This window comes from Lycorma delicatula, chromosome 1 (genome assembly GCF_047948215.1).
Source record: "Lycorma delicatula isolate Av1 chromosome 1, ASM4794821v1, whole genome shotgun sequence".
Classification (NCBI taxonomy): domain Eukaryota; kingdom Metazoa; phylum Arthropoda; class Insecta; order Hemiptera; family Fulgoridae; genus Lycorma; species Lycorma delicatula.
In genome coordinates, this window is record NC_134455.1 from 73,348,689 (window position 1) to 73,374,972 (window position 26,284).

Below are 26,284 nucleotides of genomic sequence, written 5' to 3' on the forward strand. Positions count from 1 at the left end.
TTTATTTATTACATACTATAACTAACCGCTTTTGTATATCGCTGTACGTATCCTCATACGGTGCGGGGTATTGTGGCACTTTAAAATATGTATTTCTATTATTTTATATAACAAATAGTTTGGTGTAGCTACGGTAGTTATTAGCGACGGACATACATCGTAACTGCTGCCATACAGTATTATTCTCTTCATATCCTTCCATTACTGAATATTTAACTTACCCTGAGTGCCTTGATATACGATGTAACAATTAGTTCTTCCGATGAAATTTTTCCCTCAGGCTTCCATTTCTTCTGTCGACTTAAACCTTTTCGGTTTGAATTTCCTATTGATAACGTAACCGACCTTAACTTTTAAGATTTTTTTTTTGCGTTGATAAGACAATTCTTCATTATTGCTATATTACAATCGCCTTTATCGTAATATTTAACCTACAGTTGTCTTCCTTTTTTGTCATATTTCATTACGTTTGATTTATTTTCATTTTTTTTCGAATTTATCCGTCATCAGTGGATCCATTCCACTTAGTTTTTCAAATTTAGTTCTTATTTTGAATACTTATCATCTCTAAAATCTTTTACTTCAATTATTTTATTCGTACAGTTTAATTAACGTAAAAAATGTAGTTCATTGTTTCTTCTCTCTACTTTCCGCGTTGCATTTCTATTTCTTTATTATTTTTCTATTCTAATCACTGCTGACTGATTCGTAAATAGATGCATATGATCTTTGTTTATTAGTTATTATATTTTGTTTATAATTTAAAAAGTAAGAGATTTTATACTATTAAATGTCTTCTGAAAGTTCTACAAATGTTACGAGTATATTGATATCCTACGGTGTAAGGCTCAGTAATAATCTAAAAAAAAAATTAGGGATATTAGTGAAAGATCAATGAAATTGCCGCTTTTATTCACACAGGTAATAGTAAAAAATGACTGTAATTTACCTTACATTTTATATTATCATTCTTTCTGATAACGGCAGTCGGTAGCGATTTTCTTGAGGTTAGTTCTCCGTAAGATTATCACCACATACAAACGTTGAATAAGTAAAAGTAATGAAACAGGTTAATTGTATGAATCACGTGGTTACTTGTGCGTGTCATTTTGGACTACAAATGCTCATAGTGATTGTTGGCTAATTGTGTTTTAAAATATCCTTTTACGCACAACAGTTAAAGTAATTTTTTTTTTTTTATAACATAATTAAATTTTAAAACAGTGAACTTTGATAGCAGAAAACATTCCTAACGTTTTTGAAGGCAATTTAGGGTCGCGTAATTTGATCACGGCAGATAGCTTCACCGCAGACTCTATAACTGAAGGGATCTAATGAGCCCAAAGACAGAGCCGAGTCGAGTGGAGGCGACATGAGTCGTCACTCAACGCCATCTCGATTGCACCGGCCACTTTGTCTTTAAAACCCCCTCTCGTTCTACCCCTTATATATATATATATAACTAGCACAACACATACTCGTAACCGCCGCCTACTCTTCTTATCAATCTGATGCCAGTGTTCACGTGTTACGATATACTGCAAATGCATTTTAGTCACGAATACAAATTTAGAACTACTATCATTTTTATCTTACTATTAATGCTTAATATACCTCTCTTCATAAAAAAATCTCTTAAAATAAATCACTTCGTAATAATTTGATAAATGATTAAATAAGAATATAAAATTAAATATAAAATAAAAAAATTAAAAATACCAAATATAATAAAAAATAAATGTATTAATGAGGCATGATAAATGATTAAAAACAAGTTTTCAAACATTGATATTATGTTAAGTTTGAATTTTTCATTAATTTTGTAATATAATTTTAGAAAAATAACTGATTTATGTGGACTTATTGGTATCAGTGTTATTCTAAATACTGTTATTGTAATCTTGCCATGTTGAAAAAATATTTTTTTAGTGTAAAAGAATGTTTGTGTGTGTGTGTGTGTGTGTGTGTGTGTGTGTGTGTGTGTGTGTGTGTGTGTGTGTGTGTGTGTGTGTGTGTGTGTGTGTGTGTGTGTGTGTGTGTGTGTGTGTGTGTGTGTGTGTGTGTGTGTATTATTGTGTAGTAAATATGTAACTGTGCCTTAAATCAACTGTCCCGTCTGACTGACTAACTGATTCATAAACGTCTAGTAAAAACTAGGAAAGATAAATTGATGAGAATTTGAATACACGTTCTTCTTACGGTATAAATCCACACTAAGAAGGATGTTTTAAAATAGGAGTGTTGTGTAGCTGCGTTAACAGTTGATGGTAATTTTTCCAATTTAAAAGCAGACTTTGCAGTTTTATCTTGTATTATTGAAATCTAAAATCATCCAGAAATAATTTATCATTTGTGCATTTGTAAATAAATGAAATTAATTTACAACCATTTCGATTACAACCATTAGATCAGCCCGGTGGGCTAATTAAATATGTCCTAGAATAATATTAGTAAACGATTACAGTTGTGTTTTTAAATTTGTAATCCAAATCAAAATTAAATGATGACTAATTGGGAATTATTGTAAAACCATTGCTTTTCTTGGTCTTCTGATAAAATATGGTAAAATATCTCATTTTGTTTTCACTATATTCACTTCTTGATACATAATTTATTTTGTTAGGGGAAAATGGAGGTTGATTACACAATGTGTTTGTATAAAATATATAACACAATACAGTTGTACACTTTATGTTTTTCTGAATATTTTTACGTTTTCTTTAGTTTTTTTGTGGTGTAGCCGAGTTGAGATTTTTTTTAAGAGCTGGGTTTTTGTATCCTGTTTACACAATTCTTTTTTTTTTACAGTTTTCTTCTTTTTTTTGTATTCGAGAAATAATATCCGCTTGGTTGTCATTCGTCGATATAACTCAAGTGTCCGAAGTATAGTCAACTCTTCAGCATACATCATTTTTTTTTCTCTTACATGCTCTATTCTATACTCCACTATAAAAACTTACTATTCCATCCATTTATGTTCCAGTAACTGGTATTTTAAGTTCTTTACGCTTTTTATTAAAAAAAAAAAAACACATTTATTGTTATTTTTAAATTATTTTAAATCATTTGTATAGTTGTTTATTCTATTGCTTAATTATTTTTTTATTTTTTTTTTTGTAATCTTTTATTAATGTTTCAGGGGTTCAGTTTCATACTGATCGATCAGTCCTTCTCCGTATATAATCTCAAGTTTTTTTTTCTCTTTTACTAAGTGAAATTCCTAGTCATCGATATATTAGATTTTACCACCACTTTAATTTAGTTTTTATTCAAGCATTATATTTTGTATATAGTTTTACAAATTATATCGTTTATTAAATTATCTAAAAGTAAAAATTCGAAAATTAGTACGTCTCTATACATTTCACAACTTTTTTCAAACTTTTGATGAAGTTTGTCGTAACGGTTTTCTTTAGAAGATACCTTTAAAGCCCGCATAGCACTTTTATATAAAATTCATTCATAAACGTCTTTCACTAAATTCAAAGCAATCCTTTTGATCTCCACTGATGTTTTGGTGACAAACTTTTCGTTCGTCTTCTGTACAATTTGCCCGTCTCGGATATCTCATCCGATAAATTACTTGTTTCATAATAGAATGACAATAATTCTTTTAACTTTATTTTATTTTTTCAACAGCACCTCTTTCTGAAAAACTGGTTCAGAAAGTGCATATATTTACCTTTACACTTCGAAGGATTTAACGTATATTCTTGTTTGCATTTAATTACTTTTCTACAAAGTTATTCTTTCTAAATTTAGATACTATTTTAACTAACAGATAACATGAAACTTACATTTTTTTTATATTAAATATGCATGATTTATTTATACATAGAAAGAGTTATATCAGCTTCTACTAAGATCATTAGAAAGTAATTGCTGATAACCTAAAAACTAATGGTATAATACTTTTTGTAATGTGTCTGGAACTTTACTCGTAAAATTTTTAGAAGTGAGAAGATCATGTTTTGCTGGAAATACCACTTTAAAAAAAAAAAAGGTAGGATTAGATGATTCGACGTACATCTCGAATTAGACTGTTTACGATGAATGGAATAGCTTACGTCAGAAATACGTTAAGACAAGAAAAAAAATTGTTCATAAAGACGTTCATATTTAATAGCTTATTATTGCATACAATAAAATAAACTTATTAGTAGGAAAAAAACGATATCAGAAAATATATTAAAAATAAAAACTAGTATATTCTCAGTTCTTTAAAATTAATTTTTGATGTATGGGCAAAATAATAACTTGCTAATTTGGCTCTGAATTTATAAAGTCGAGTTTAAGGAATTTTTTTTATTTTTGCTAAATAGCTTTATTTTCAACTTGTTTCCTTAAATCCATTTCGAAACCACAAGTAAATCGAATGAAAAATTAAGTCAAGAAAAGACAAACCAATGACGTTCCTTGTTGGGTAAAAACATTATAATATACATATCAAATCTTAAAAATGGTATTTTATAAAATTATAACAAAAGAGCAGTCGATTTCAGTAACAAAAGTAATAATAAAACGACAAATAACAGTAACAGACAACCAGTATAAATAATAATAAAGACCTGACAACCAGTATCAGAATAATTGAATACAAAAAAGTAGCGATGTCAATAGATAATAATGTTCCCATAGTTTAGAATAGCAACAATGACGATACATACATAGAACAGTAACAACGCTAATACGTATATGAACACAGCTCTGCACGCTGTACAGAATTACTAAAAAATATTCTAGTATACAACACCGAGGTAGTATGATTTGTGTTATCAAAGACAACATGACTTGAGACTTGTAAAGAATCACTGAGGTCCAGCATATAAAATTTTTTTTTCGGCCGTCTAACGTCCCTACTGCTATCCAAGAGGTCTACAGTTAAATTGTTTATAAATTTGATATGTATATTCTACTTAATCTTCTAATTTAAAGAATTTAAGAATTATTATTTTTTAATATACAGTACTTTTTTTGAAATTAGTTTATTTTATATTTAAATCAATTTTATCCTTCTCCCTGATAAACTGTTCACAAAAAACGTAATAGCGGGATACCTGCCAACTGATAAAAATAGTGCAAGGAAACGACTTGAAGACTATTACTGAATAATAAAACTTTCTGGAAATCGGGATATTATATTTTTGACTTAATTTTTCAGTCATTCCGCTTGAATGTTCCCATGAAAACACTCTAAATATTAGAATGGATATTTATACTCTGTAATAAGCCCATACTATGAAGAAAAACAAAGGAAAGTCTTTAGATATATACTTCGTATAATTTTTTGTTAAAAAGACATCGTCCATTTACCGTCATCTACAGTAAACGTTTTCAAAACCAGAAGAGGAATTCTTAAAAATTAAAATCGAATTATTGAAATAAAATTGCAAAAAAAAGAAAAAAGTAAATTATGAACGTTCTGTTATTTATTTTTTTTTAAAGTTAGTTAAAATTATATATATGCCAGTCGGACATAGTATACGTTATACATAACATATTAGCTAAAACAAACAAATGATGTATTCAAGGTAGAAAATTCATTTTCTTGTTGTCTTATAGAAAGGTATCCTCCTCGTTCAGTTGAAGTATATAGTAAACTATTTTATTGCACAAAGAAGTACATTAATTCATTGCCGTACATTGTCCCAAGCTTTAATATTACTGTGATGCATGTAAATCACCTGAGGTACAACAGGTACTAGTCAGAGTTGTTGAGTTACTTTTACTGACAGTAATGATGTATACTGTACAGCCAGATTGTGATGAATATTAGGAAGATGACACTTATAGGACTGACTACCATCTGCTTTCGGTGAGCTTAGCATATTGATATGCAACCGTATATCTGGCCGACTCAAACATACTTATTTTCAGTGGTAAGTCTGGCATGAGTTGATTGTTATTCATAACGACCGATTTTAGTTTTGGCATTGACTTTCGATTTATTTTAGGTCGTCTAATAACGTTGAAATGATTGAGATCAAAAGATTTAATCGAATTTAATTATTTAATTTATTTAATTCTTAGAAGGACAATGTTTCGATATCATTCCCAATCTGATGCAGTAAGTTTGCTACTGGTTATTATATAATTTTCTATAATATATAAATTATAATAAAATGGGGAGTTCCCCGATGAAAATTAATTATTGCAGTTTATGATATGAAATGAAAAAAAAAATAAAAAAAATACAAAGAGGGATTACAAATATAAAATATTCTTACTTAAAATTAGTTGTATTAAACTGATATCTTCGATAAAATAATAATTTTATTACATATTTTAATAAAATAAAGAATTTTTAATAAATAATGCTACTAATCACCAAAATAATTCATATTTTTATTACAGCTTATAAAAACTGCGCATCAAACATAGACAAAATATTTTGAAGGAGTGGGGAAGAGCTTACTCCCTCCAGCCCCCTTTATATTGTAGCAGGAAAAGGGTAGTTGTTTCATTCGACGTCTGGATGTCGGTCGGTAAAGGTCTCGTAACGCGTTCTGGATTTTCGGTTGGAGTTATGCCGTAATTTTACGAAGTGATTTTTGTGTTCGATTTTATTTGTGAAGTTGTATTAAATTTTTTAACTTTATATTAAAATAATAGTGGATACTTAAAATAATTTATTTAGGATTTCAATTTGTTACAAAAAAATGAGTTAGTGTAGTTTCTCTTTTAATTGCAATGCGATAACGTATTTATTATGGTATAAATATCTATTTATGTATATTATATTTAAAATAGTATAATTTTTGTTTTATTTTTTTAATATTATTTTTCCTTTTATTTTAAAATTTTATTATAGCCCTAGAGTTTTTATTATAAAGCTTAACAGTAGAAATTGAAGTAGATTTTTTGTCGGTGATCCCTAGACAATTATTAATTAGTTAATTATGAAATAGATTTTGATTTTTTTTTATAATGCTTTTATTTGCAGTCGCATCAACAATTTTGTATTTTATTACCAAACAAAACAGAATCGAACTATGAACTTTCGATATAATCTTATCATGCATTTTCTGTAATATTTAAGATATCTATATTTACCTAAATAATTGTAATAACAATTAGGTTTTCCTATAATGTAATATTTTGGTAAACATTATATTTACAAAGATCTTTAAAGAAAAAAAAAACTTTATTATTATTATTAAAAAAAGAAAAGATTTTAACCTGATTTAATTCATCTATAAGCTTGACGCTTGTCCTTGGAAATATGGAATAGATTATTTGTAGTATGAGGAAATAAAATCCAACTGAGAGTCGAACTCGGAACCCCGTCTATGGAAGAATTACCTGTTACAATTTAATCATATAGGCCGGAATTATAGATAGTATTAAACATTTTTTTTATTGCTGGAATAGATCTAGCAATTTCATAGCAATTACAAAAAAATAATTAAATTAATACTTTCCTCTTTTCGATCACCCTTTCAATTTTTAAATGTGTAAACCCTATTTTAAATGAAACGTTTATTCCCTTAAATTCGACATTAAAAAATATTATATATACATTTATATAATAAATCAATAGCAGTCAATGAAATTTGATCGCCCCTGGATTCTATCCTGAAGGTTAGTTTCTTTAAAATTTTCTTTCCTCCACCGAAGCTCCTAGAATATTAGTAGTTGTAAATTAGATGAGTTTGTAGTCTTACTCTTTTTGGCCCTTCCCAGAAAAAGTATATTAATATCCATACACACTTAATATATATAGTTTTATATTATACAATAAAAATATTTTTCTCAATAAATCGTAACAGATGATATTCTAAACTTCTTTTTTTCATGTTTTGTGGTATCTGTTTATTTTTCTTCGGGATTGTTAAAAGTATTGTCGTTTAAAATCAATTAATGCATTTTTATTTTGAACATGGCAAATTGTGAATCGTAAATTAAGAAATTATTAACTAAGATGTAGTATTAATTTTTATCTGAAATATTTTTTTTTAAATCTTGTATTTAAAATTACTAATCAATGCTATAAAAACATTTTATCGTAATCATTGTGATTTATTCCTTTACTAAAGTAAAAAAAAAAACATTTACCTGATAATATTGATTTCCCTTATCACTTCCGAGGTGTATCCAGTTTTCTGTTACCTACATTTTTATATATTTGTGTGATGGTTTTTTTTTAATTTTTATTCTAAGTTGTCTTTAATTTTATTTAAATTTCTTTTCCAGTTTTTGTAGTGTTATGAGTAGGTGTTTGATTGTATCCACATTTTTTATTTGTATAAGGGAGTACGATATATTACGATACAGTATTACAATTATATAATTATACATTTTTACATCGAAGGAGTTTTCCTATCTGATACACTCTATTAGCGGTACACTTAAGCCTAACTGAGAATCGAACCGGGAACCCTGTTTATTGAAGGTTAATACGTTTTAATTTAAAAATTTAAGCATTTCAGTATTTTTATGACTGCTGTGACAAACGTAATAAACCTTAGAAACAAAATAACTTGTTAGAATTGAGGTAATGATACTTACTACTCGGTCATTAAATTTAATGAACCAAATCAAAATTCTTACTTCTTGGCCTAAATGTCATTTGACATTCATTGGTCTTGGTATGCTGATATGCTAATGTATGCAGTAAATAATACATTTGTCTCTCAGTGAAGAAGTCTTAATGCCTTATCATTTTTACATTTTTTATCTGACATTGAATATTTTCGCACAATTTTTTTCTTAAAATTCACTTAAAATCGCTCTAACTCTCAAAAATTCGTTACATAAACCGTCAGAAACTTTATCCATTATGTTTATCTGAATATGTTTTTCTTACCAAAATAAATTTTTACAGATACGAGTACTATGTAGAACAAAAAATTTATTTTTCTTATGTGAATGGTGACCATCAGCGGTAAAACGTATAATTTTTAGTTTTCAAAATTTTCAGTAGGCCAAACCAGGACAATTCATTTGTACAGTGGTTTTTTCGAAATTAGACGTTTGTGTTAACAAATTAATGTCTAAATAAAAAAAAAACAAAAAATGTTTTTACGGTTTGTTTTATTCCAACCTGAAATTTGTAAGGACAAGGGAAACAGAGATAATTGTCGCCCTAGGCCTGTTCCTAGGACTGCTTATATCAAACATTTGAAAACGTTTATTATTGTTAATATTTATTAATTAATTAATTTTTTTTTAATAATATTGGTTTTCTTTTTTTTGCTTTTACTCATTGTTCTCAAGATAATGTATTTAGTGTAGTAAGAAAGTTTATCGAGTTCGTAATTTCTTTCTAACAAATTGAATGTGATATAATTCAGGAATCTTTTTTCCTTCGTTTTCCATTTTTTTTTTATCACCCTAAAAAGGATGAAATTTATAATTTTCCTTACAGATTGCCATTAACCTAAATACAGAATGTAACAAAATAATCTAACATTTTATTATTAAAACAGGAGACGATTTTTTCCTTTTTCTTATTTTAAAATGTTTTAAGCTTAGAGCGCGTGATTTATATTTTACCCTGTAAAATTATTATAAAAATGTCTGTATATATGTGTTTCTGAAGTCGATTAAGACATAATTATTTATTTTTTATCAAAGAACTTTCTTATATATCATCATCTCTTCCCGTTTTTCAATGCCATCTTTTCAAAATAATAATTAAAGAAATAAACAACTTGTTTGAGATCATTAATAGGAGTAGTTTTTAAATAAAGCTAAGTATACAAGTATATTTTATCGCCGAAAGTTTCAGTCTTCTGTTTTCTTGTCATAAATGATTAATATCTTTAAAGTAAAGTAAATTGAAGCAATTTGAAAAACTTAATAAAATGATTTAGTGGTTCGCTGTTAAATTTAAAAGGAGGAATATCAATTTTCTTTCAAAATGTTATAAAAACTAGGAGAGTTAAACTCGGTGGCAGATAGATGGAAGTACAGCAGGACCCTATGGAAAATAAAATAACTTTTTAAGTGCGTCGTTTCTGCAGTTCAAAGTTGTTGTACGTATAAGTTCAACTTATAAAAGAAGTTAATTCTTAAATTACTCTTTCGTCTGTGAGAAAGACACTCTCACAAAAGAATGAATGCCTTGTCTTATTTCTTACAGTAATTTACATCTCATGTTTATTTACCGTTTTCTGTATAATGCGTTTTTTATTATTAAAAAAATAATAACAAAACTTTAAACCTTTTTTTATGTTTAACCTTTTTTATACGTGCGTATGGATTTTGCATATGAGAAAGAAGATGATAATAATAATAATGAAATAATTTATTTAAATAAATTTTCCTTTGTAATTAATATTTTATTTCTGTCTCGTTTTAAAACTATTTAATCAAAACTGCTTCCCTGAGGAATAAATACGGCTGAATAATGATTTTGTACCTCCACCTTTCACTACATTGAAGTTTTCGAGCAATCCACTTTCGATTGATATACTTTGCACCTGCTCCCATTGATCTTTTCTCCCTACAGTTCGTTTTTGTTATTCTTCAGTATCACATAAAATACAAACTCACTGTAGTAAAAAATATCACTTTTTGTAAAACTAAAAAAAAAAAAAAAACAGAAGATAATCTAATTTTTAAAATTAACAAAGAAAAATATTAATTTTCCAAATCCCCATTTTTCAGTTCCCTTTAATTTTTTTTAATGTAATAAAAAATTATAATTATGATGAAAAACGTATGATTGAATATTATTTTTCTGTTTATTAAACGTCAGAATGGTTTAGTCCAATTTTCTACCTACTTAATCAATCGCAACTAAATTTTTACCCATGTTTCTTGGCATAACTGAGAAGGTTTTGGATATATTTCACGTCGAAAAATCTGTAAATTATATATAGTAGTGAAGATTTACCGGTTGAAGCACAAACTTTAATGAGTTTCACGGGTTAAAATGGAGTTTTGACTTTTATTTGAAACCCTGTTATTTGTTTAATCTCTCGGTTACAAATGATGAAATGAACCTGATTTTTTAGTGTAATTTTCGCCTCAATAAACCAGTTTCTAGATTTTTGAAATTAGATCTTGGAAAGGATGAAGAAAAATAAAAACATTTTGAACAATGATTGTAAATTTGCTCGATCCCGATTATAGTAAAACGAGATATTCAGTAGATTTGGGATTGCAAATACTCTTTAGATAAATATTTAAAAACCATTTTTTCGGTTTTTTTTATGGGGTGCGAATGTATACGGCTCCGCGGCTCAACCAACACAGCTACTGCCACCGTTACTGTGTGTGAATGGCTGTACTTGCCTCCGGTTACTCGACTAATAAACATAAAATAAAAAGATTGACCGCTGCGGGAAACGCAAATAACCATATAGCGCTGGCGAAGCTGCGACGGAGACGGAATTCTTTTATATTCCTTAACAATTTCTCAGTCTCATGATACCTCGTACATGTTTGTCTTAAATTATCTGTCATATAATTGTTTTACCGCTTAATGAGTTCGTTTTAAAATCAGATTACTTACTTAAAATATACGGCTACCTAAACAGATTTTAAAATGTTATCATTTTATACTTTAACAACTCTATTATTTTTATTCTCCTAAAATATCACATTTTAATTTCTTTGTTTTTTCTTCCCTATTTAAGAATATCTAATTCCCAAATCTGTGTTTGATACCAGAAGACTTTTTTTATAGATTGTTAACTGGCTGATCTTATTTTTTTACTTATTTCGTGCTTCCTAACTTTACTATATATATAATAAAATTATGAGACTTTTGGTATATCATTATTTTACCCTCTCATATTCTGTTTTCTGTCTCATTTCATTATGTTGGTTGAAAGTATGATAAATACTTATTCTAATAACGGGGCGTATACATAACGGGGGTGTTACATTTTAGGGGGAGAGTGGAAAACGGAATTGTGGGACAAAATATAGACTGCTTTCAATTATATGGAAATCCATGGATTACTCATCTCTGTTCCTTTCCACCCCCGTTTTTTAACGGTTACAGACTCGGTAGCTACATGAAATTTTTCTACTCTTCCAACATTGTCTTAATAAATAAAGTGAAAGCTTATTATTTTTTTTTTTACTCTGACGATCGAACACCGGTTCTTGTGCATGGTTCTCTACTGGAAATAGCGCGTTCCTTATTCCATTATAATATTAAAACAATTTTATCTCTTTTTATGGTTTCGAAATGATGTGCTAATACCTAAGTAAGATTTTAACTATTTAAATATCCAAAATTGATTGCTTGTTTTGAATTAATATTTCACGTGACTGGATTTTTATAGGAACTTTCCTTATGTAGAAAGCGGCTAGGTTTCAACAACTAGTAATCATTCTTTTTATCGTGCATGCGTGTCGCTAGTATTATTGTATGAGTTACGGTTCACGTGATTGAATTTTGATGTGTGCGCTTCGTACAAACATGGCGACAAGCACTCTTCCTAATCGCTAGCAACCATCCTTACGCGTATGTGTACTAACCAACGTATGTGAACCAATATTTTTGTGAAATATTTTTTTTTTTTTTCTTATTAACTATGATAATAATAATACATTTTTTTAACAGTAACTGTACATTGCAAAGGGACAAAAATGTTTTTTCTGTAGTCGTATTTTAAGTTTTATTTTCTAGTCTCGTTTTTCTTTATTATTCTCATTTTCTGCGTTATTTAGGTTCATTTAGGTCAAAATAAAAATAACGTCCGCAGATCAGAAGATTTTAATTTTTATCTTGGGTCTATTACTCCGGCTTCAAATTTTTCTATTATTTTCTTTGTTTCTTCTTCGTTATACAAAATTATGAAATAGTTAAGATAGAATGCATTTTTTAATCCCTCCTTTTAATATGTACAAATGTTTTACTTTCAAGTTGTAAAATATGTATATTAATATTTTAAATGACCTAAAATAATTTAAATTTTAATATTGTTCTTTAAGAAACTAAATAGAATATATAATCAATTTTAGTGTATAAATATAAAATTTACACGTTATTAGAATGTAAACGTTCTAAAAAGTGTTTTAAAGAATTAGAATTTTAAACAAATTTAATTATAAGTTAAAAAATTATCTTTTATCATTAATTCTATTTGGATTAAAAGTAATGTTCTGAAAAATCTCTACTTTATAAAACGAAAAGTTCCTTTCAGCCCACCGACATTTGTCAGAAATATTTTTAACGGTATAATTCATGATTCCTTTTAATGATAACATATTATGAGACAAGATAAAATTTTGAAGAATTTTGTATTAAATTTCTACGGTAAAAAGACTGAATACTTAATGGCCATCCGGCTCGGATAAAACCCATGTTTTTTTATTTAAAGGAATTAAAAATGTATGAATAGTAAATTTATTCGTATCGCCATACTGCGTAAATAACCTGAAATTAGGTATTTATCTCTTAGTAATTTTATTAAAAAATTAATCTACAGTTGGGATAATCTTAAGAAAATTAGTTAAAATTTTCGAATAAATTACGATATATGTATGTTTATTAGGTAAAATTTTTCTTTTAGTTATTAATCCTAATTCAATGAGTTTTAAATTTAATATAAAATATGTATGTTATTTTTAGTTGTTATTGGTAGGAAAATAAAACTAGTACGGTAGTTTTTCATTTTATTAGTATTTTATTAAATATTTAGCGGCATCAACTCCTGGCTATTAACTACTACTGTATAGTAACAGCACATAGCCAATTGTCTTCAACTTCGGGGATCTACGTTAACTAGTTTATTAAACGTGCTTTGGCTGTTAGCATTGTATCTTACTTTACAGGACTTCTTGTACTTTCCGATTGCTTCGAAACCGTCAGCTTGTGAGGAATACAGTTTACTGTTTATCCGCAATCTACTTTTTTTATAATTATATTATTTTATTAATTAAATTATCCTTCTTTTTCTTATTTACTTTACTTATTGTGGTTTTTCTTTAGTAATTGTGTCATTCATTTTCATTATAACGTAGAATCCCATCCAGCTATATTTTGTTTGCCTTTTTTTATGTTGAATTCCCTTTTGTGATTAATATATAGTTATCAATTTTCTAATGTGAACCGTCGAAGTTATATATCATTAATGAAGGATTTTGTTTTAAAGAAGTAAAAGTATCATAAATACAATTTAAAGACTTTTTGAAGAAAAGTACGTATTGTTTTTGGTCGTAAGGTTTGATGTTGGGGGGGGGGGTGAAATTGAATATTCTTTACGTTTTGAGGTATGGCGAACGAAAAGACCATTCACTTAAAATATAATTTCCTTATATATATATATATATATATATATATATATATATATATAAAATTTGTGGCTTAGTAAGTCGATTTCACTGAAATTTAGATACTCTGTAGTAGTCTGAAATTGTGCACGTGAAAATTTGATGAAGATTGTTGAGTCGTTCTTCAGTTACTCTCGATTTAAGGTCGAATGTGCGATTATGTTGACTGTGTATATTTCATATGCGCTTATGCAGTGAGTCTCAGTGGAAAGTGAGTTTAAACTTGATGTTTATGTGTAGGCTCTGCTTGTTATTTTTAATTATTTCATCAAATTACAGTTTTAATCATTTAATTTTCCTATAAACAGAAAATATATTTTAATATTAAATAAAAAAAGGTGAAATTATATCTCTTTTAGTTTTCTAATTTAATTTATTTTTTGTATATTTTTTGCGCAAAAATTATTCAAAAAGTATAAAAAATTAAATATTAAAAAGTCGATCTTATTCGCAGAACTGCGGAAATTTTTTTTCTTTAATAATAATTTGTTCGTACTACATTAATTAAAATTTTAATTTTTTAACTTTTTGAATTATACCAACTATCTTCTATAGGAATTTTAAGATAATTTTCAAAAATGTTTTAAAAATAATTTTTAATTTTGACTAAAAGTATTCTCTGATTTAAAGCTTGACCGTTTAAAAATTCTTTGCCTGATCCAGAATAAATGTGCATTCTGATGTATAATGGAAAGATAGAATCGCATTTACTACGTATAGGAAATTGCATCTGCTCTATCGTGCACTGACATCTAATGTTTAGCCGCATTTTATTGAAAGGGAGCCTTTGTATTTGTGTTTACATGGTTCTACTGACCTTGATGAATGTCGGTCTCTATCACCGTTTGCCACCACTCGTTGACCCCTACTTTTTCCCATCAGTTTCTATATTTCATTCTTCACATCTATTTTCATCCCGGTTTACCAACTTTTCTTATTCTCGCCATTCGTCTTTGAAAAATAATTCTGTCTTGTTACGTATTTTATATCGGTATATAGAATCATTTTTTAACTTCCAAATAATATAATTAAATGATTTTATATAATTTTACCTTATTATTATTTGCTTATTTTTTATTCCGTTAATTCTTAATATCGAATTTTGATGCTCTCTTAAGGATTTATTTACAGTTAAGCGTGAAATATTCAAATAAACAGATAATTTGGTAGTTTGGGGTTTTATCGTAAATTGAGTACATCTATTAGTAGTTGGTTGTTCATTTTTATACTTAAAAAAGATTATTATTTGATAGTTGCATAAGCAGCTAAAAGTGTGAACTATTATTTCTTGTTTAAAGCAAGATCACTGTTTAATAGCGCGCAACCCCCTCCACACACACGCGCGCACACACACACACACACACACACACACACACACACACACACACATTCTTAATTGATAAAATCCGCTTTTGGGTAATAACAGAAATAAACATTTTTGAATGTAATTAGTGTCATTTTAAAAATGATGTTCTATTAATTATTAAATTTTATTTTATTAAATAATAAATTAGCGTTTTAGGTGATGTAAGAAAAAATTAATGGAAAGTATTTACAAAAAAAAAAAAAACGAATAATTATTAATGTATGTAGCATTTTTATTCATTTAAATAAAATTTTTAACAGTTATTCCACAGGAAAGTATTTTATTTGCCACCCAAAAGTCACGAAGCCTAATAAAAAGGAATATAAATTGTACATAGATTAATAGCTAGAGGATGAGCAATAGGTACAATTAATCTGCGAGACAGAAATTTAGAGGTAAAACAGAAACGAACGTATATAATATATGAAAGCAGAAAATCAGATAAAAACCCCTTTCGTACGTGAGTGATACGAACATCTGTATAATTCAAATCAAATGTTGAACTTGCCGACTATTAGTGGCATGATACGGTTACCGCCAGCCGCTACCCCTTTTGATATCCATTGTTGGTCGTCGAGTGTTATTTTAAATACTTAATTGTGTCAGGGTAGCTGTGATATTAAATAGTTCGTTCGCCTGACATGTCCGAATGTAGAATATTTTTATGATGTCTTACACTGCTCGTTTTGCATACAAATGATACGCTAATCAGTAAAAGTAACTAAAGTACTAAAAATAAAGCAGTTAGTAGAATTATAATCTCATATAAATTACACTTAAGCTTAGGTAAACATAATAAATAATTTCTCCTTTAATACTACGTACCGAATCGAATGTAAACTTACAATTTATATTAAAAACAATAGGTTTATGTGCAAAAAAGTTAACTGTTTTAAAAAAGAGGAAAACACATCACAATCTAACATTTCCAAAAATTATCTCATGAAGAAAACATTATATTTTTCTGCTACAGAATTTTTCACAATAAGTTTGTCACAGTAAGTGACATATGTTATGTTTTTTCAATCGTTTTTTACATTTCCTATCTTTTCTGATATTTAATATAATTTTGTTGATTTGTGGTTTGTAGGTAAATATAGATATTAAATATAAATATAAAGTATAAATATATAGTATACATATATAGTATATATAGTATTTATATAGTATATAAATATAAAGTATAGATAGTAAATATAAATATTGTTTTAAATATGCGTCCCTTTTATTATACATTACGTGAACTGATGTTTTTATCTAGCCCTAGATGAAAAGTCAGAGAGTGTTCTTAATTGGAACTCAGCGACATAATGTTATTGGTATCGGTTGTCGGGAGATAGTAAAATTTAAATTCAAATCGACCAGTAATTTTTTTTTCTATTAAATAATTTGTTAGAAGCTGTTGTGGATATATATTCTGTATAATTTCTAAGATTTGAAAAATAGCGTTCCTGACTGGGATTCAAACCCGGGAGCTCCATTATGCAATGGAGATCAGAAGAGTTCATGGCTAAATCTTATCGAATACTTAAAAGGTTTTTAAATAAATCAATATTGAAAAGATTTTAAATAAAAGATAATTATATAAATAAACAATTAAATAAAAAGAAGTTAGATCTTAGTAACAATAAGTTACTATAAAATTTATATTCGTGAAAACATATTAATTTTAAATCTTTCAAAATGCCAGTAAAGTTTAATATTGTTGTCAAATTATTTTCTTGTATTTTATAATCAAGCTACTGTACGAAGTGGTTACATATTTGAAAAAGTTACTATCGAAATGCTGTAAACGTATTTTACAATTTGAAAAATAAATAAAATTTCTTTTTAGAAACACCATAGGTTATATGTTTTAAAAAAAATTTTATGAAATTGAAATATTTTTATCATGTATAATTGTTGATTTTTATCTTGTCTATTTTTGTATATTTTTATTTTGTTTTATCTCGTCTCATATAGGAACTCTATTTTTATATTTTAGCTTCTGTAGTTTTTTGTACTTTCTGTCGATCAGATATACGTGTGAGTGTCATGATTACAGTTGAATTCTATAAAAATATACTTTTTGTGCATCGGAGTCAAATGTTTATTCAACTCTTACATTAAGAAAACAATGGTTTACAGAAGTAAGTCCTGTTACAAATTTGAATTTCCAACAAAAAAATGTCTTTATTACCTTATCTTATTACTCTTATTTCTGTTTATTTAACAACACAAATCATTACACAGCACCGTTGTTTATACAACGTATATTAATTTACGTAACATGCTGTTAAATATTCTGTTTACAAAATTATAATGAAAATTATAACTCATAACATGGTATTTACTCCCAATTGTTAGTTGTAAATGCATTCAGGTACAATAAATGTCGATAATTTGGTTGTACATAATTCACCAAATTGAACACGCACCGGGTTATTCAGTTAACATTAATCAACACCGTTTTCCAAAACCGCTATCAATATCATCCTTAAAATGATGACGACATTCATGTGCTTTGTGGTCATTGTTACACTGAATCGCACTATCATCGATCCCCAGTAAATATGCTTATGGTTACCAATCAGGGGACCAGTTAAACAAACAAATTTGATAGGGTTTTGTAGTTATTTTTGTTTTTTTTTTGTTTTTGCATTTCACTTAACTATATTTATGAGTAATTTCATTTATTTTTACCTTTACTTTTAAAAATTATCTATAAAAATTGGTGACCGGGTAAAGAAATATGAATTTCAGTTTTCAAAGATCTTAATATCTTTTTGAGGTCAAAAAAATTAGTTTTTATCAAATTTCGTTGCATTTCTGCCATAATTTGTGGGAATTAAAATATTACTATGATTTAATTTTTTTAATATTAATTTAATAGCATAATTTATAAGAAATAATTTTTTATAACTTCAAAAGAAAAGTATTACCTCAAAATTTCGTGTGAGAAAATTTCAATCACTATCCTTTTCAAAAATAAAAAATGATTTTATAATATCCTAAACAAGCTTAGAAAATTTCACATATATACAATTGTAAAACATTCTTTATAACTTGTTTCAAATGTTTCTTTTTTTTTTAAGCAGTGTTATTTTACAATTTTCATGATATATTTGTTGACAATGTATCTTTCTTATAAAGGTTTATATTAGAATATGAGAAAGTATGTTTGAGTATTTTCAAAGTATTGTTAGATCAAAGAGAGAGAAAGAGAGAGGGATTACTTTTCTACCATAGGTTGGTTGGAAATTGATTTTTATCCGATATATAAGTTTGTTTTTATTTTATTTTATTTTTTTTTCCTTATTTACACAATTTTTTTTTAATTTGTTAGAACAGCGTTACATGAGTGATTATAATAAATGTTGAATTTTGAAAAAAAATTTACTCGTATCCCACTACAGTTTTCGGTTATCTTTATAATTGAATTGCCAAGTAATAACTCATCTACGTTTAAATATTTCAAGATTACAAATAAATTTGATTTAAAACATTATCCAATTCAGATAATTCTCTATTTTACGTACTTTCATAATTATTTCGATGTCGTTCATTATTAACAATTTTAATGATTCTAAAATAAAAGAATACTATCATAAAATTTTAGTCGCCCTTTTTCTAGTTACCTATACGAACGAAATCACATTATTCAAAAATGTGTTTTTGTAATTTGGTCATTATTCAAGGAATTTGTTAAATATATTCTTTCCTGTATATGAAAATTATTACTGGAGATAAAGTTTATGTGTCGTAAGTGAAAGCCTATATCACATGTAAGATATAGTAGTGGAGTAAATGAACAATCTTTAACATTTAACGTTACGTAGTAATTGATATGAAAGAAACATGACTAAATTTTGTTAATTCATTATCAATATAATAAAGTAGATAAAAAATAGTGATTTATTTACAAATTTTATAATTTTTTTTATTTTTGTTTTGGATTTTGAAGATTACTTATATTTTTGTTGTATCTATTCATAGTTTGTTGCTACAATTTATTTTATTTCATGATAATTAACATAAGTAAAATGTTAATTTATATTTAACATTATCAGCCGTATACCACCTACCTCAGAAACTTTGAAATGAAATTGAATTTGACATTTTAAAGATTTAAAAAGTCTTTAGTGGTATCTTTATAAACAAAAAAAAAAAAAAAAACAACACGTCATTTACTTTTATTAAAAGCTTTTATTTAACTTGCTTTAGGAATAATCAAATCTTGCAACTGCTATATCTTTTGATCTATCGTATGAAAATCAATGAAATTTGGTACACATATGTAACTTCGATGACAATACAGCACTACGGTGTCGGAATTTGATATGACCCACCCCCACGCCAATAAATAAAAAAATTAAAAGTTATGAAAATATTTAGTTAAATAAAAGAGTGGCGCAGTTTTTATAATAATCTTTTCGAATAAGTATTTATAAACATTTGCTGTATATTAAAATATATTTTTTGTTTAATGAAGTTGTTTAGTATGTGTATATACTTTATTTATCTGTAATAAAATAACGCGTTTTAATTCTTTGATGGTTCAAATTTGCACCGAGATGACCTTTAAGGGTTAATAAGATTAAAAATAAAAATTAAATTAGAAATCTTGCATAAAGTTATTACATTTTGAAGGTAATCTGAAAAATTATTAATTATTGTCATTATTATAATTGTAATCGTAATTATGAATTCATTAAATAAAAATTCATAATTAATTAAAATTAAACTCTTAGCGGAAAGAGTACGTTCAATTTGGCTTAGATTACAAGCAGAATTCGAAGATGAACTTCAACTATGTGAGAACACGTACAAAGAAAGCGAGTGGGTGCATTTTCCCAGATTGTTATTTGTAGCTAGTCAGTCGCAACTGGAGAGGTTCCAGCAGACCTTTCCGCCTCCTCGCGTCGTTATTGAAATTGAAAATGAAGATTAATTGTTGTAAAGTAAATGTGTTGTTTTAAATAAATTATAAAAACTGCGCCACGCTTTTATTTAAGTAAATATTCTCATTACTTTTAATTTTTAATTTAATAATTATTAAATTTATTTATTTTTTATTTATTGGTTATTTATTAGATATTTATATAATTTATTTTTACATTTCAGTGCAGTTTTATATTTGTTAATATATTATATATTTTTGTTTAAAATTCTCAATTTGATTTAGTTCTTATTTTTTTCTTTTTAGAGGGTTTTTCTAATTTGCTTCCTTTTTTATTAATGTTAATATTAACATTAGTTAAATAAAAGCTTTTTTAAAAAGTAATTTTTTATATGTAATCAAATATATTTTTGCAAATTTTTTATTTTTTTTAATTTTATTGCATACGAAAATTTAATTTCTTGTGATGTGTAATTTTAACCGAATAACATGCCAGGAATTTTTTATAAAAAAAAATTATAGCGTAAGTTAACAGTAGAAACAGATCAATCTATCTAACACGCAATGCATACTAATATTTCATGCACTACTAGAATATAATTATTTTCATAATTTGTCAAATTTTAACCTGAAAAAACATATTTATTCATGACTTAAACTGTCATAAATCTAATGAGTATTTAAATTAATTAATGAAGAGAAAGTTTTCAAAAATTCTTAAGTAACATTTTCTACGACAAGTTGGCAATTTCAGTCACGACTCTGATAGTCTACATATTTGATATATCTACTAAAAATAAAGCTTTAAAATATACCATTGTAAAGAGTCATAGGTACCAAGCACTCAGCACAAATTTAGGGCTCCATCTGACGGCGCATTCATACTAGCACGGAAAAGTCTTCAGTGGACTGATGAGAAATCGCGTCTTAATGCCCTTATGAAATTCTAAAAAAGAGATTTTTTAAGCGTGCTTTATTAATTAATAATTAAATTTCTTCTTATCGTCCTCACAAGATGTAGATATTATTGATGATTTTACACTCTTTGCAGTAACAGTTAGTTGTTATTAAACTACAAAATTTTTTCAATTTATTTAAAAACAAACAGAACAATTTTTTTCAGTTTTTATACAATAATGATTCCTGATTAAAATAGCTATTACTTGAAAAATTACTAGAAACGTTTTTTGTTAGCCTACAGCCAAATAGGGCAAGGATAATTACAGATGATTATCTCAGTAATAGAGTTTAATTTAGAAATTTTTGGTTATTCCATGCGGACGTTAAGTTGAGTAAAATTAAAACTGTAATAAAAAACATTCTTTGCTTTCAGTTCTTTTTTTGTAGAAGAATTTTAATTAGAGAAAAAAAATTGTGTAGGCCAACAGAAATTTGTTCAAGAATAAAATAAAATCCAGTTGGATTTGTTACCGTTATGAAGAGTATTTAAGCTTTAAACTGATCGGTAAAGATATAACTCGATTAATATAGGTCATAAGTCAGTTCCTAACTTTTACTTATAATTTTCTTTCTATTTATTAATCATAATTCATCATTACCTATATATAAAAGTAATATTACAATAATACAATAATGATTCCTGATTAAAATAGCTATTACTTGAAAAATTACTAGAAACGTTTTTTGTTAGCCTACAGCCAAATAGGGCAAGGATAATTACAGATGATTATCTCAGTAATAGAGTTTAATTTAGAAATTTTTGGTTATTCCATGCGGACGTTAAGTTGAGTAAAATTAAAACTGTAATAAAAAACATTCTTTGCTTTCAGTTCTTTTTTTGTAGAAGAATTTTAATTAGAGAAAAAAAATTGTGTAGGCCAACAGAAATTTGTTCAAGAATAAAATAAAATCCAGTTGGATTTGTTACCGTTATGAAGAGTATTTAAGCTTTAAACTGATCGGTAAAGATATAACTCGATTAATATAGGTCATAAGTCAGTTCCTAACTTTTACTTATAATTTTCTTTCTATTTATTAATCATAATTCATCATTACCTATATATAAAAGTAATATTTACGTCGGCATAATCAGCTTGGAAAAAAAATTGATGTATTCATTTTAGTATGCGTGTTGATGAGACAAATACGAACATATAATATGAAAATTCTGTTGATAACTTTGCATTAGTCACAAATCGCTCAAAAAAGTATAGCAATCCTTGAAAATAATAACCATCCAATGCCAAGCTTACTAGGGAAATTTCCGTTGTCTTTAATACAAAGTCAAATACACAGTTACATATCCACCAAACTGTAGTTACAAGTCCATCAAACTGCAGGTGAATAACACAAATAACAAATAACACCTTCATTTTCTTTACGACAGGGACTGGATATACAGTTAGCATCATAACTCTCATTAAAGCATTTCTAATCCGTTCCTCAGGTGCTTTTAAATGTAAAACAGTCGTAAGAAAGATTGGGACAGTTAGTCTAAAGTTAAGATTAATGATCCTTATGCAGAGAAGTAATGCAATATATACTCGTACATATAATATACATAATATTATATGTTATATATATATATATATATATATATATATATATATATATATATATATATATATATCGTACATTATATTAAACATTTTTATTTTATGAGATAAATAATTTTAATCAGATTATATATCTTTAATATATTATAGTGAAATATTAACATGATAATCTTATTAAAAAATGTATACTTTTTTTTATAATATAATTTTTTTTTTTTTTATAGATCTTTGTGTTTTGAGTTTTAATTAATAATTAAAGAGAACATAAGTAACTTATTACTTTAAGTGAGCAAAGGATCGGATTATACAATAAAGTGATTAGTGAAGACAGTGATTTAGAAAATACTAATACATAAAATGGCCGAAAGTAGATTTAGTTCACCAGCAAGAAGTGTTGGAGAAGCTTCATATTTTGTCGATTCTGAACCGGAAGAAACAATTGAACTTGTTTTAACAGAAGTTACTTCTACTCCTGATTTAACTCTTATTGATGGTTATTTAAAATTCCGCGACTTGAAAAGGGTAAGTAAACTTATTTATATTTATATATATATATTTTTTTCCATCTTTTCTTTTCATATATATTTCCTTAAGTGTTAGAATACTATGAACAAAGAAAGTGACAGTAGTAGAGTCTTGTAGTAGATATTTAATTTATCTGCAAACTGTTTTGTATCAAGTCGCTTTTTAAAACATACAAAGGCAGAATTACAAAAGGTTTATGTTATTTTGTTACTTAATTTTGGACCACGATTATCAAAACTGAGTGATTATCAAAATTAATTGAACATACAAACGGTCAGATAAATTTTAATTTATCGTTTTTAAAAGCTGCATTACTTACCATTTAATGACAGTAATAATGCTACTGATAGCGCTTCATCTTTATTACATCGATTAAACGTATTTAACAACCTTTTTGTTAACAAACATAAAATAAGTTACAGCTTTTTATTCGTACGCCATCAATTTTTAAATAAGTTATATCTACAACATAAAGTAAATCTACAAGAAATATCTAGATTTTTTAATATATTAATTTTTTTTAACTGATTTGACTAACTTTGTAAGATTTTTGAAGTCCTTTAAGTTTTTAAGAATGAAGTAGTTTAATTTTTTTTTTTTTAATTTCAGCCATTTCTTTCTTTTTCTTAACATTTTTGTCATTTTTAAAAAAAGTATTTTCTTTTTTTTAAATTCTTTATTGTCGACTAATTGATATACAGATGTTTATATTGCCACCTTAGAGTCACTTAGCTGCAGAGGCTCGGCGTCTTTTCCTAAAAAACTCTTACTAATATAGAATTATTTGGTTTTAAACTTATATTTATCTTCCTGCTTTTTAAAATCAAACTGATGTTTAATAATAAAATGAAGTTATACTTTAAAATATGGAAAGTGAATACAGTCTACTAGGACTAAGATAGCTTGTGTCCAACACTTTCATACTTCAAGATAAATTATTATAAGGAATCTTATAATCTTATAGCTAAATACTAAAATAATTTAATATAACTTGGAGATATATTCCCTCGTTTGGTTTGGCCGGCAAGGATTACCCGAGCCATTATATATCTGCAGATCGCTTTGCAAGTAAGGGTATGTACACCATTTTTTTGTCGTGTAATAAAATTTAGATAGTGGCTGTCAATCGACTCTCTCAGAAGATCATTAGTAAGTATGCTTATCCAGTTTACTAATGTTGGACGAACATAGCAAATTTGAGCTTGAGCGAATGTGCTGTCACACAGATTTTAGAAGCATAGCTTCATTTAAAATTCTACATATGTCCTCGTATATAGAGTTTCCCGAAGACGAAGGTTCCGTTTTTTCTGCCATTTTCGAAGAAAATATTTATAAGAAACCTGTTTTTCAGGTCATTAGACAGTGATGCAGCGAAATTTGGAATAACATTGATTGACTATTTTGATTGATTGACCTTTTCGCGCTTCCATTAAGCATTCTGCATATTTAAAGTAAAATCAACCTGAAGAGTTTTATCCAGAACGATAGTAATATGAAAACAACTTTTTTTAATTACCCTTTTTTAGGCAGTAAGAAGGACGCTACCTACTCTGGTTAATCCATATATTTTTAATAAGTACTCAAATTTGATTAATTTTTTGTTGTCAGTTTTCATGAAGCCATGAAATTTTAATTCATAACTGAAATTTCTTTTAAATATTTAAGCAGATTTTTTTTAATCTAAAATTTAAGGACCTTTTCAGTTCTTAAATTTACAAAGGATTCTGTTGTGGCCGCATAATAATTCTGTCTCTTAAAGCGATTAAAAAATCGTTTCAGGCTAATATTTTTATCCGGAATTGTCCAAGAAAAATAGAATTGGACCGAATAATATGGTATTTACCCTTGAAGTGCTTAAGAAGTCCAATAAATTTATCTTTAAGATAAATTTGAGTCGCTGGAGAAAGGAGCAAAAGAAATTGTATTTTGAATTGCGTCTAATTACATCTATTTTGATCATGAAGCGGCTTTAAAATTGAGGGTAGTTTCTAAGTTGCTGTAAAGATGTTTTAAAATCACTCTATTTATCCTGCCTTTCTTCTCAAGGTTTTGCTAAAAATTTAAGTTTACCGAAATTATGTGAAAAGATAGAAGGCAATTCATAAGGGTGTTTTAAGTTAATAATATAGTTTACGATGGGATCGAATAGTAGGAGTAGGTTCCTGTAAACAAGGTTTATGGGTGTTTCCTCTTAGGGAGCTAAACCTTGTTGGGGTTTTGGTAGTCTTAAAAATTTACATGTGTACTGATTATTTTTTAAATTAATTCATGTATGTAATATTTATTTAATATTTTTCATTTTTATATACAATCATTTTTTTATAAAAAATAAAAATAGTAATAATGATGAACTACTATGAATAGAGAATTTTTCTGTTCTAAAATTATAAAATTGATTCGCTTGATGGATTAATTAATTAAATTTTTTTTCTGTTATTTTACTTTTTTTAAATCACATTTACAATTGGGAAGACTTTTTTTATTTTATCTATTTTAACTTGTTTGCACATTGCAGTATTAATATAAAAATTATTATTTTTTTTTTTTTGGGACGGACTTGTATACCCTTATCTTCTAGACGATTAGAATGAGAAGAAACTAGACCGGAAATCGATCTGCAATCAGGTCCCATGTGAATTCAATCATCTAGATTAAATATTTTTGCTCTTATATAATAAAATTGAATATTATGGATTTTTATAAGCTCTCAAAATTTATCAAAAACTCTGATGGAATATATTATTTACTTTTGTAAAGTATATT

General features: G+C 26.9%; 1 protein-coding gene across 1 annotated transcript in view; it reads left to right on the forward strand.

Moving 5' to 3' along the window:
* LOC142317533 (uncharacterized) overlaps window positions 1–26,284 on the forward strand; it is a 319,231-nt gene that overhangs the window by 225,392 nt on the left and 67,555 nt on the right. Inside the window, exon 4 of the mRNA XM_075354093.1 lies at window positions 23,221–23,518. Within this exon, the coding sequence (XP_075210208.1) occupies window positions 23,354–23,518 (165 nt within the window). The 5' untranslated portion in view covers window positions 23,221–23,353. The remainder of the gene's footprint in view (window positions 1–23,220; window positions 23,519–26,284) is intronic.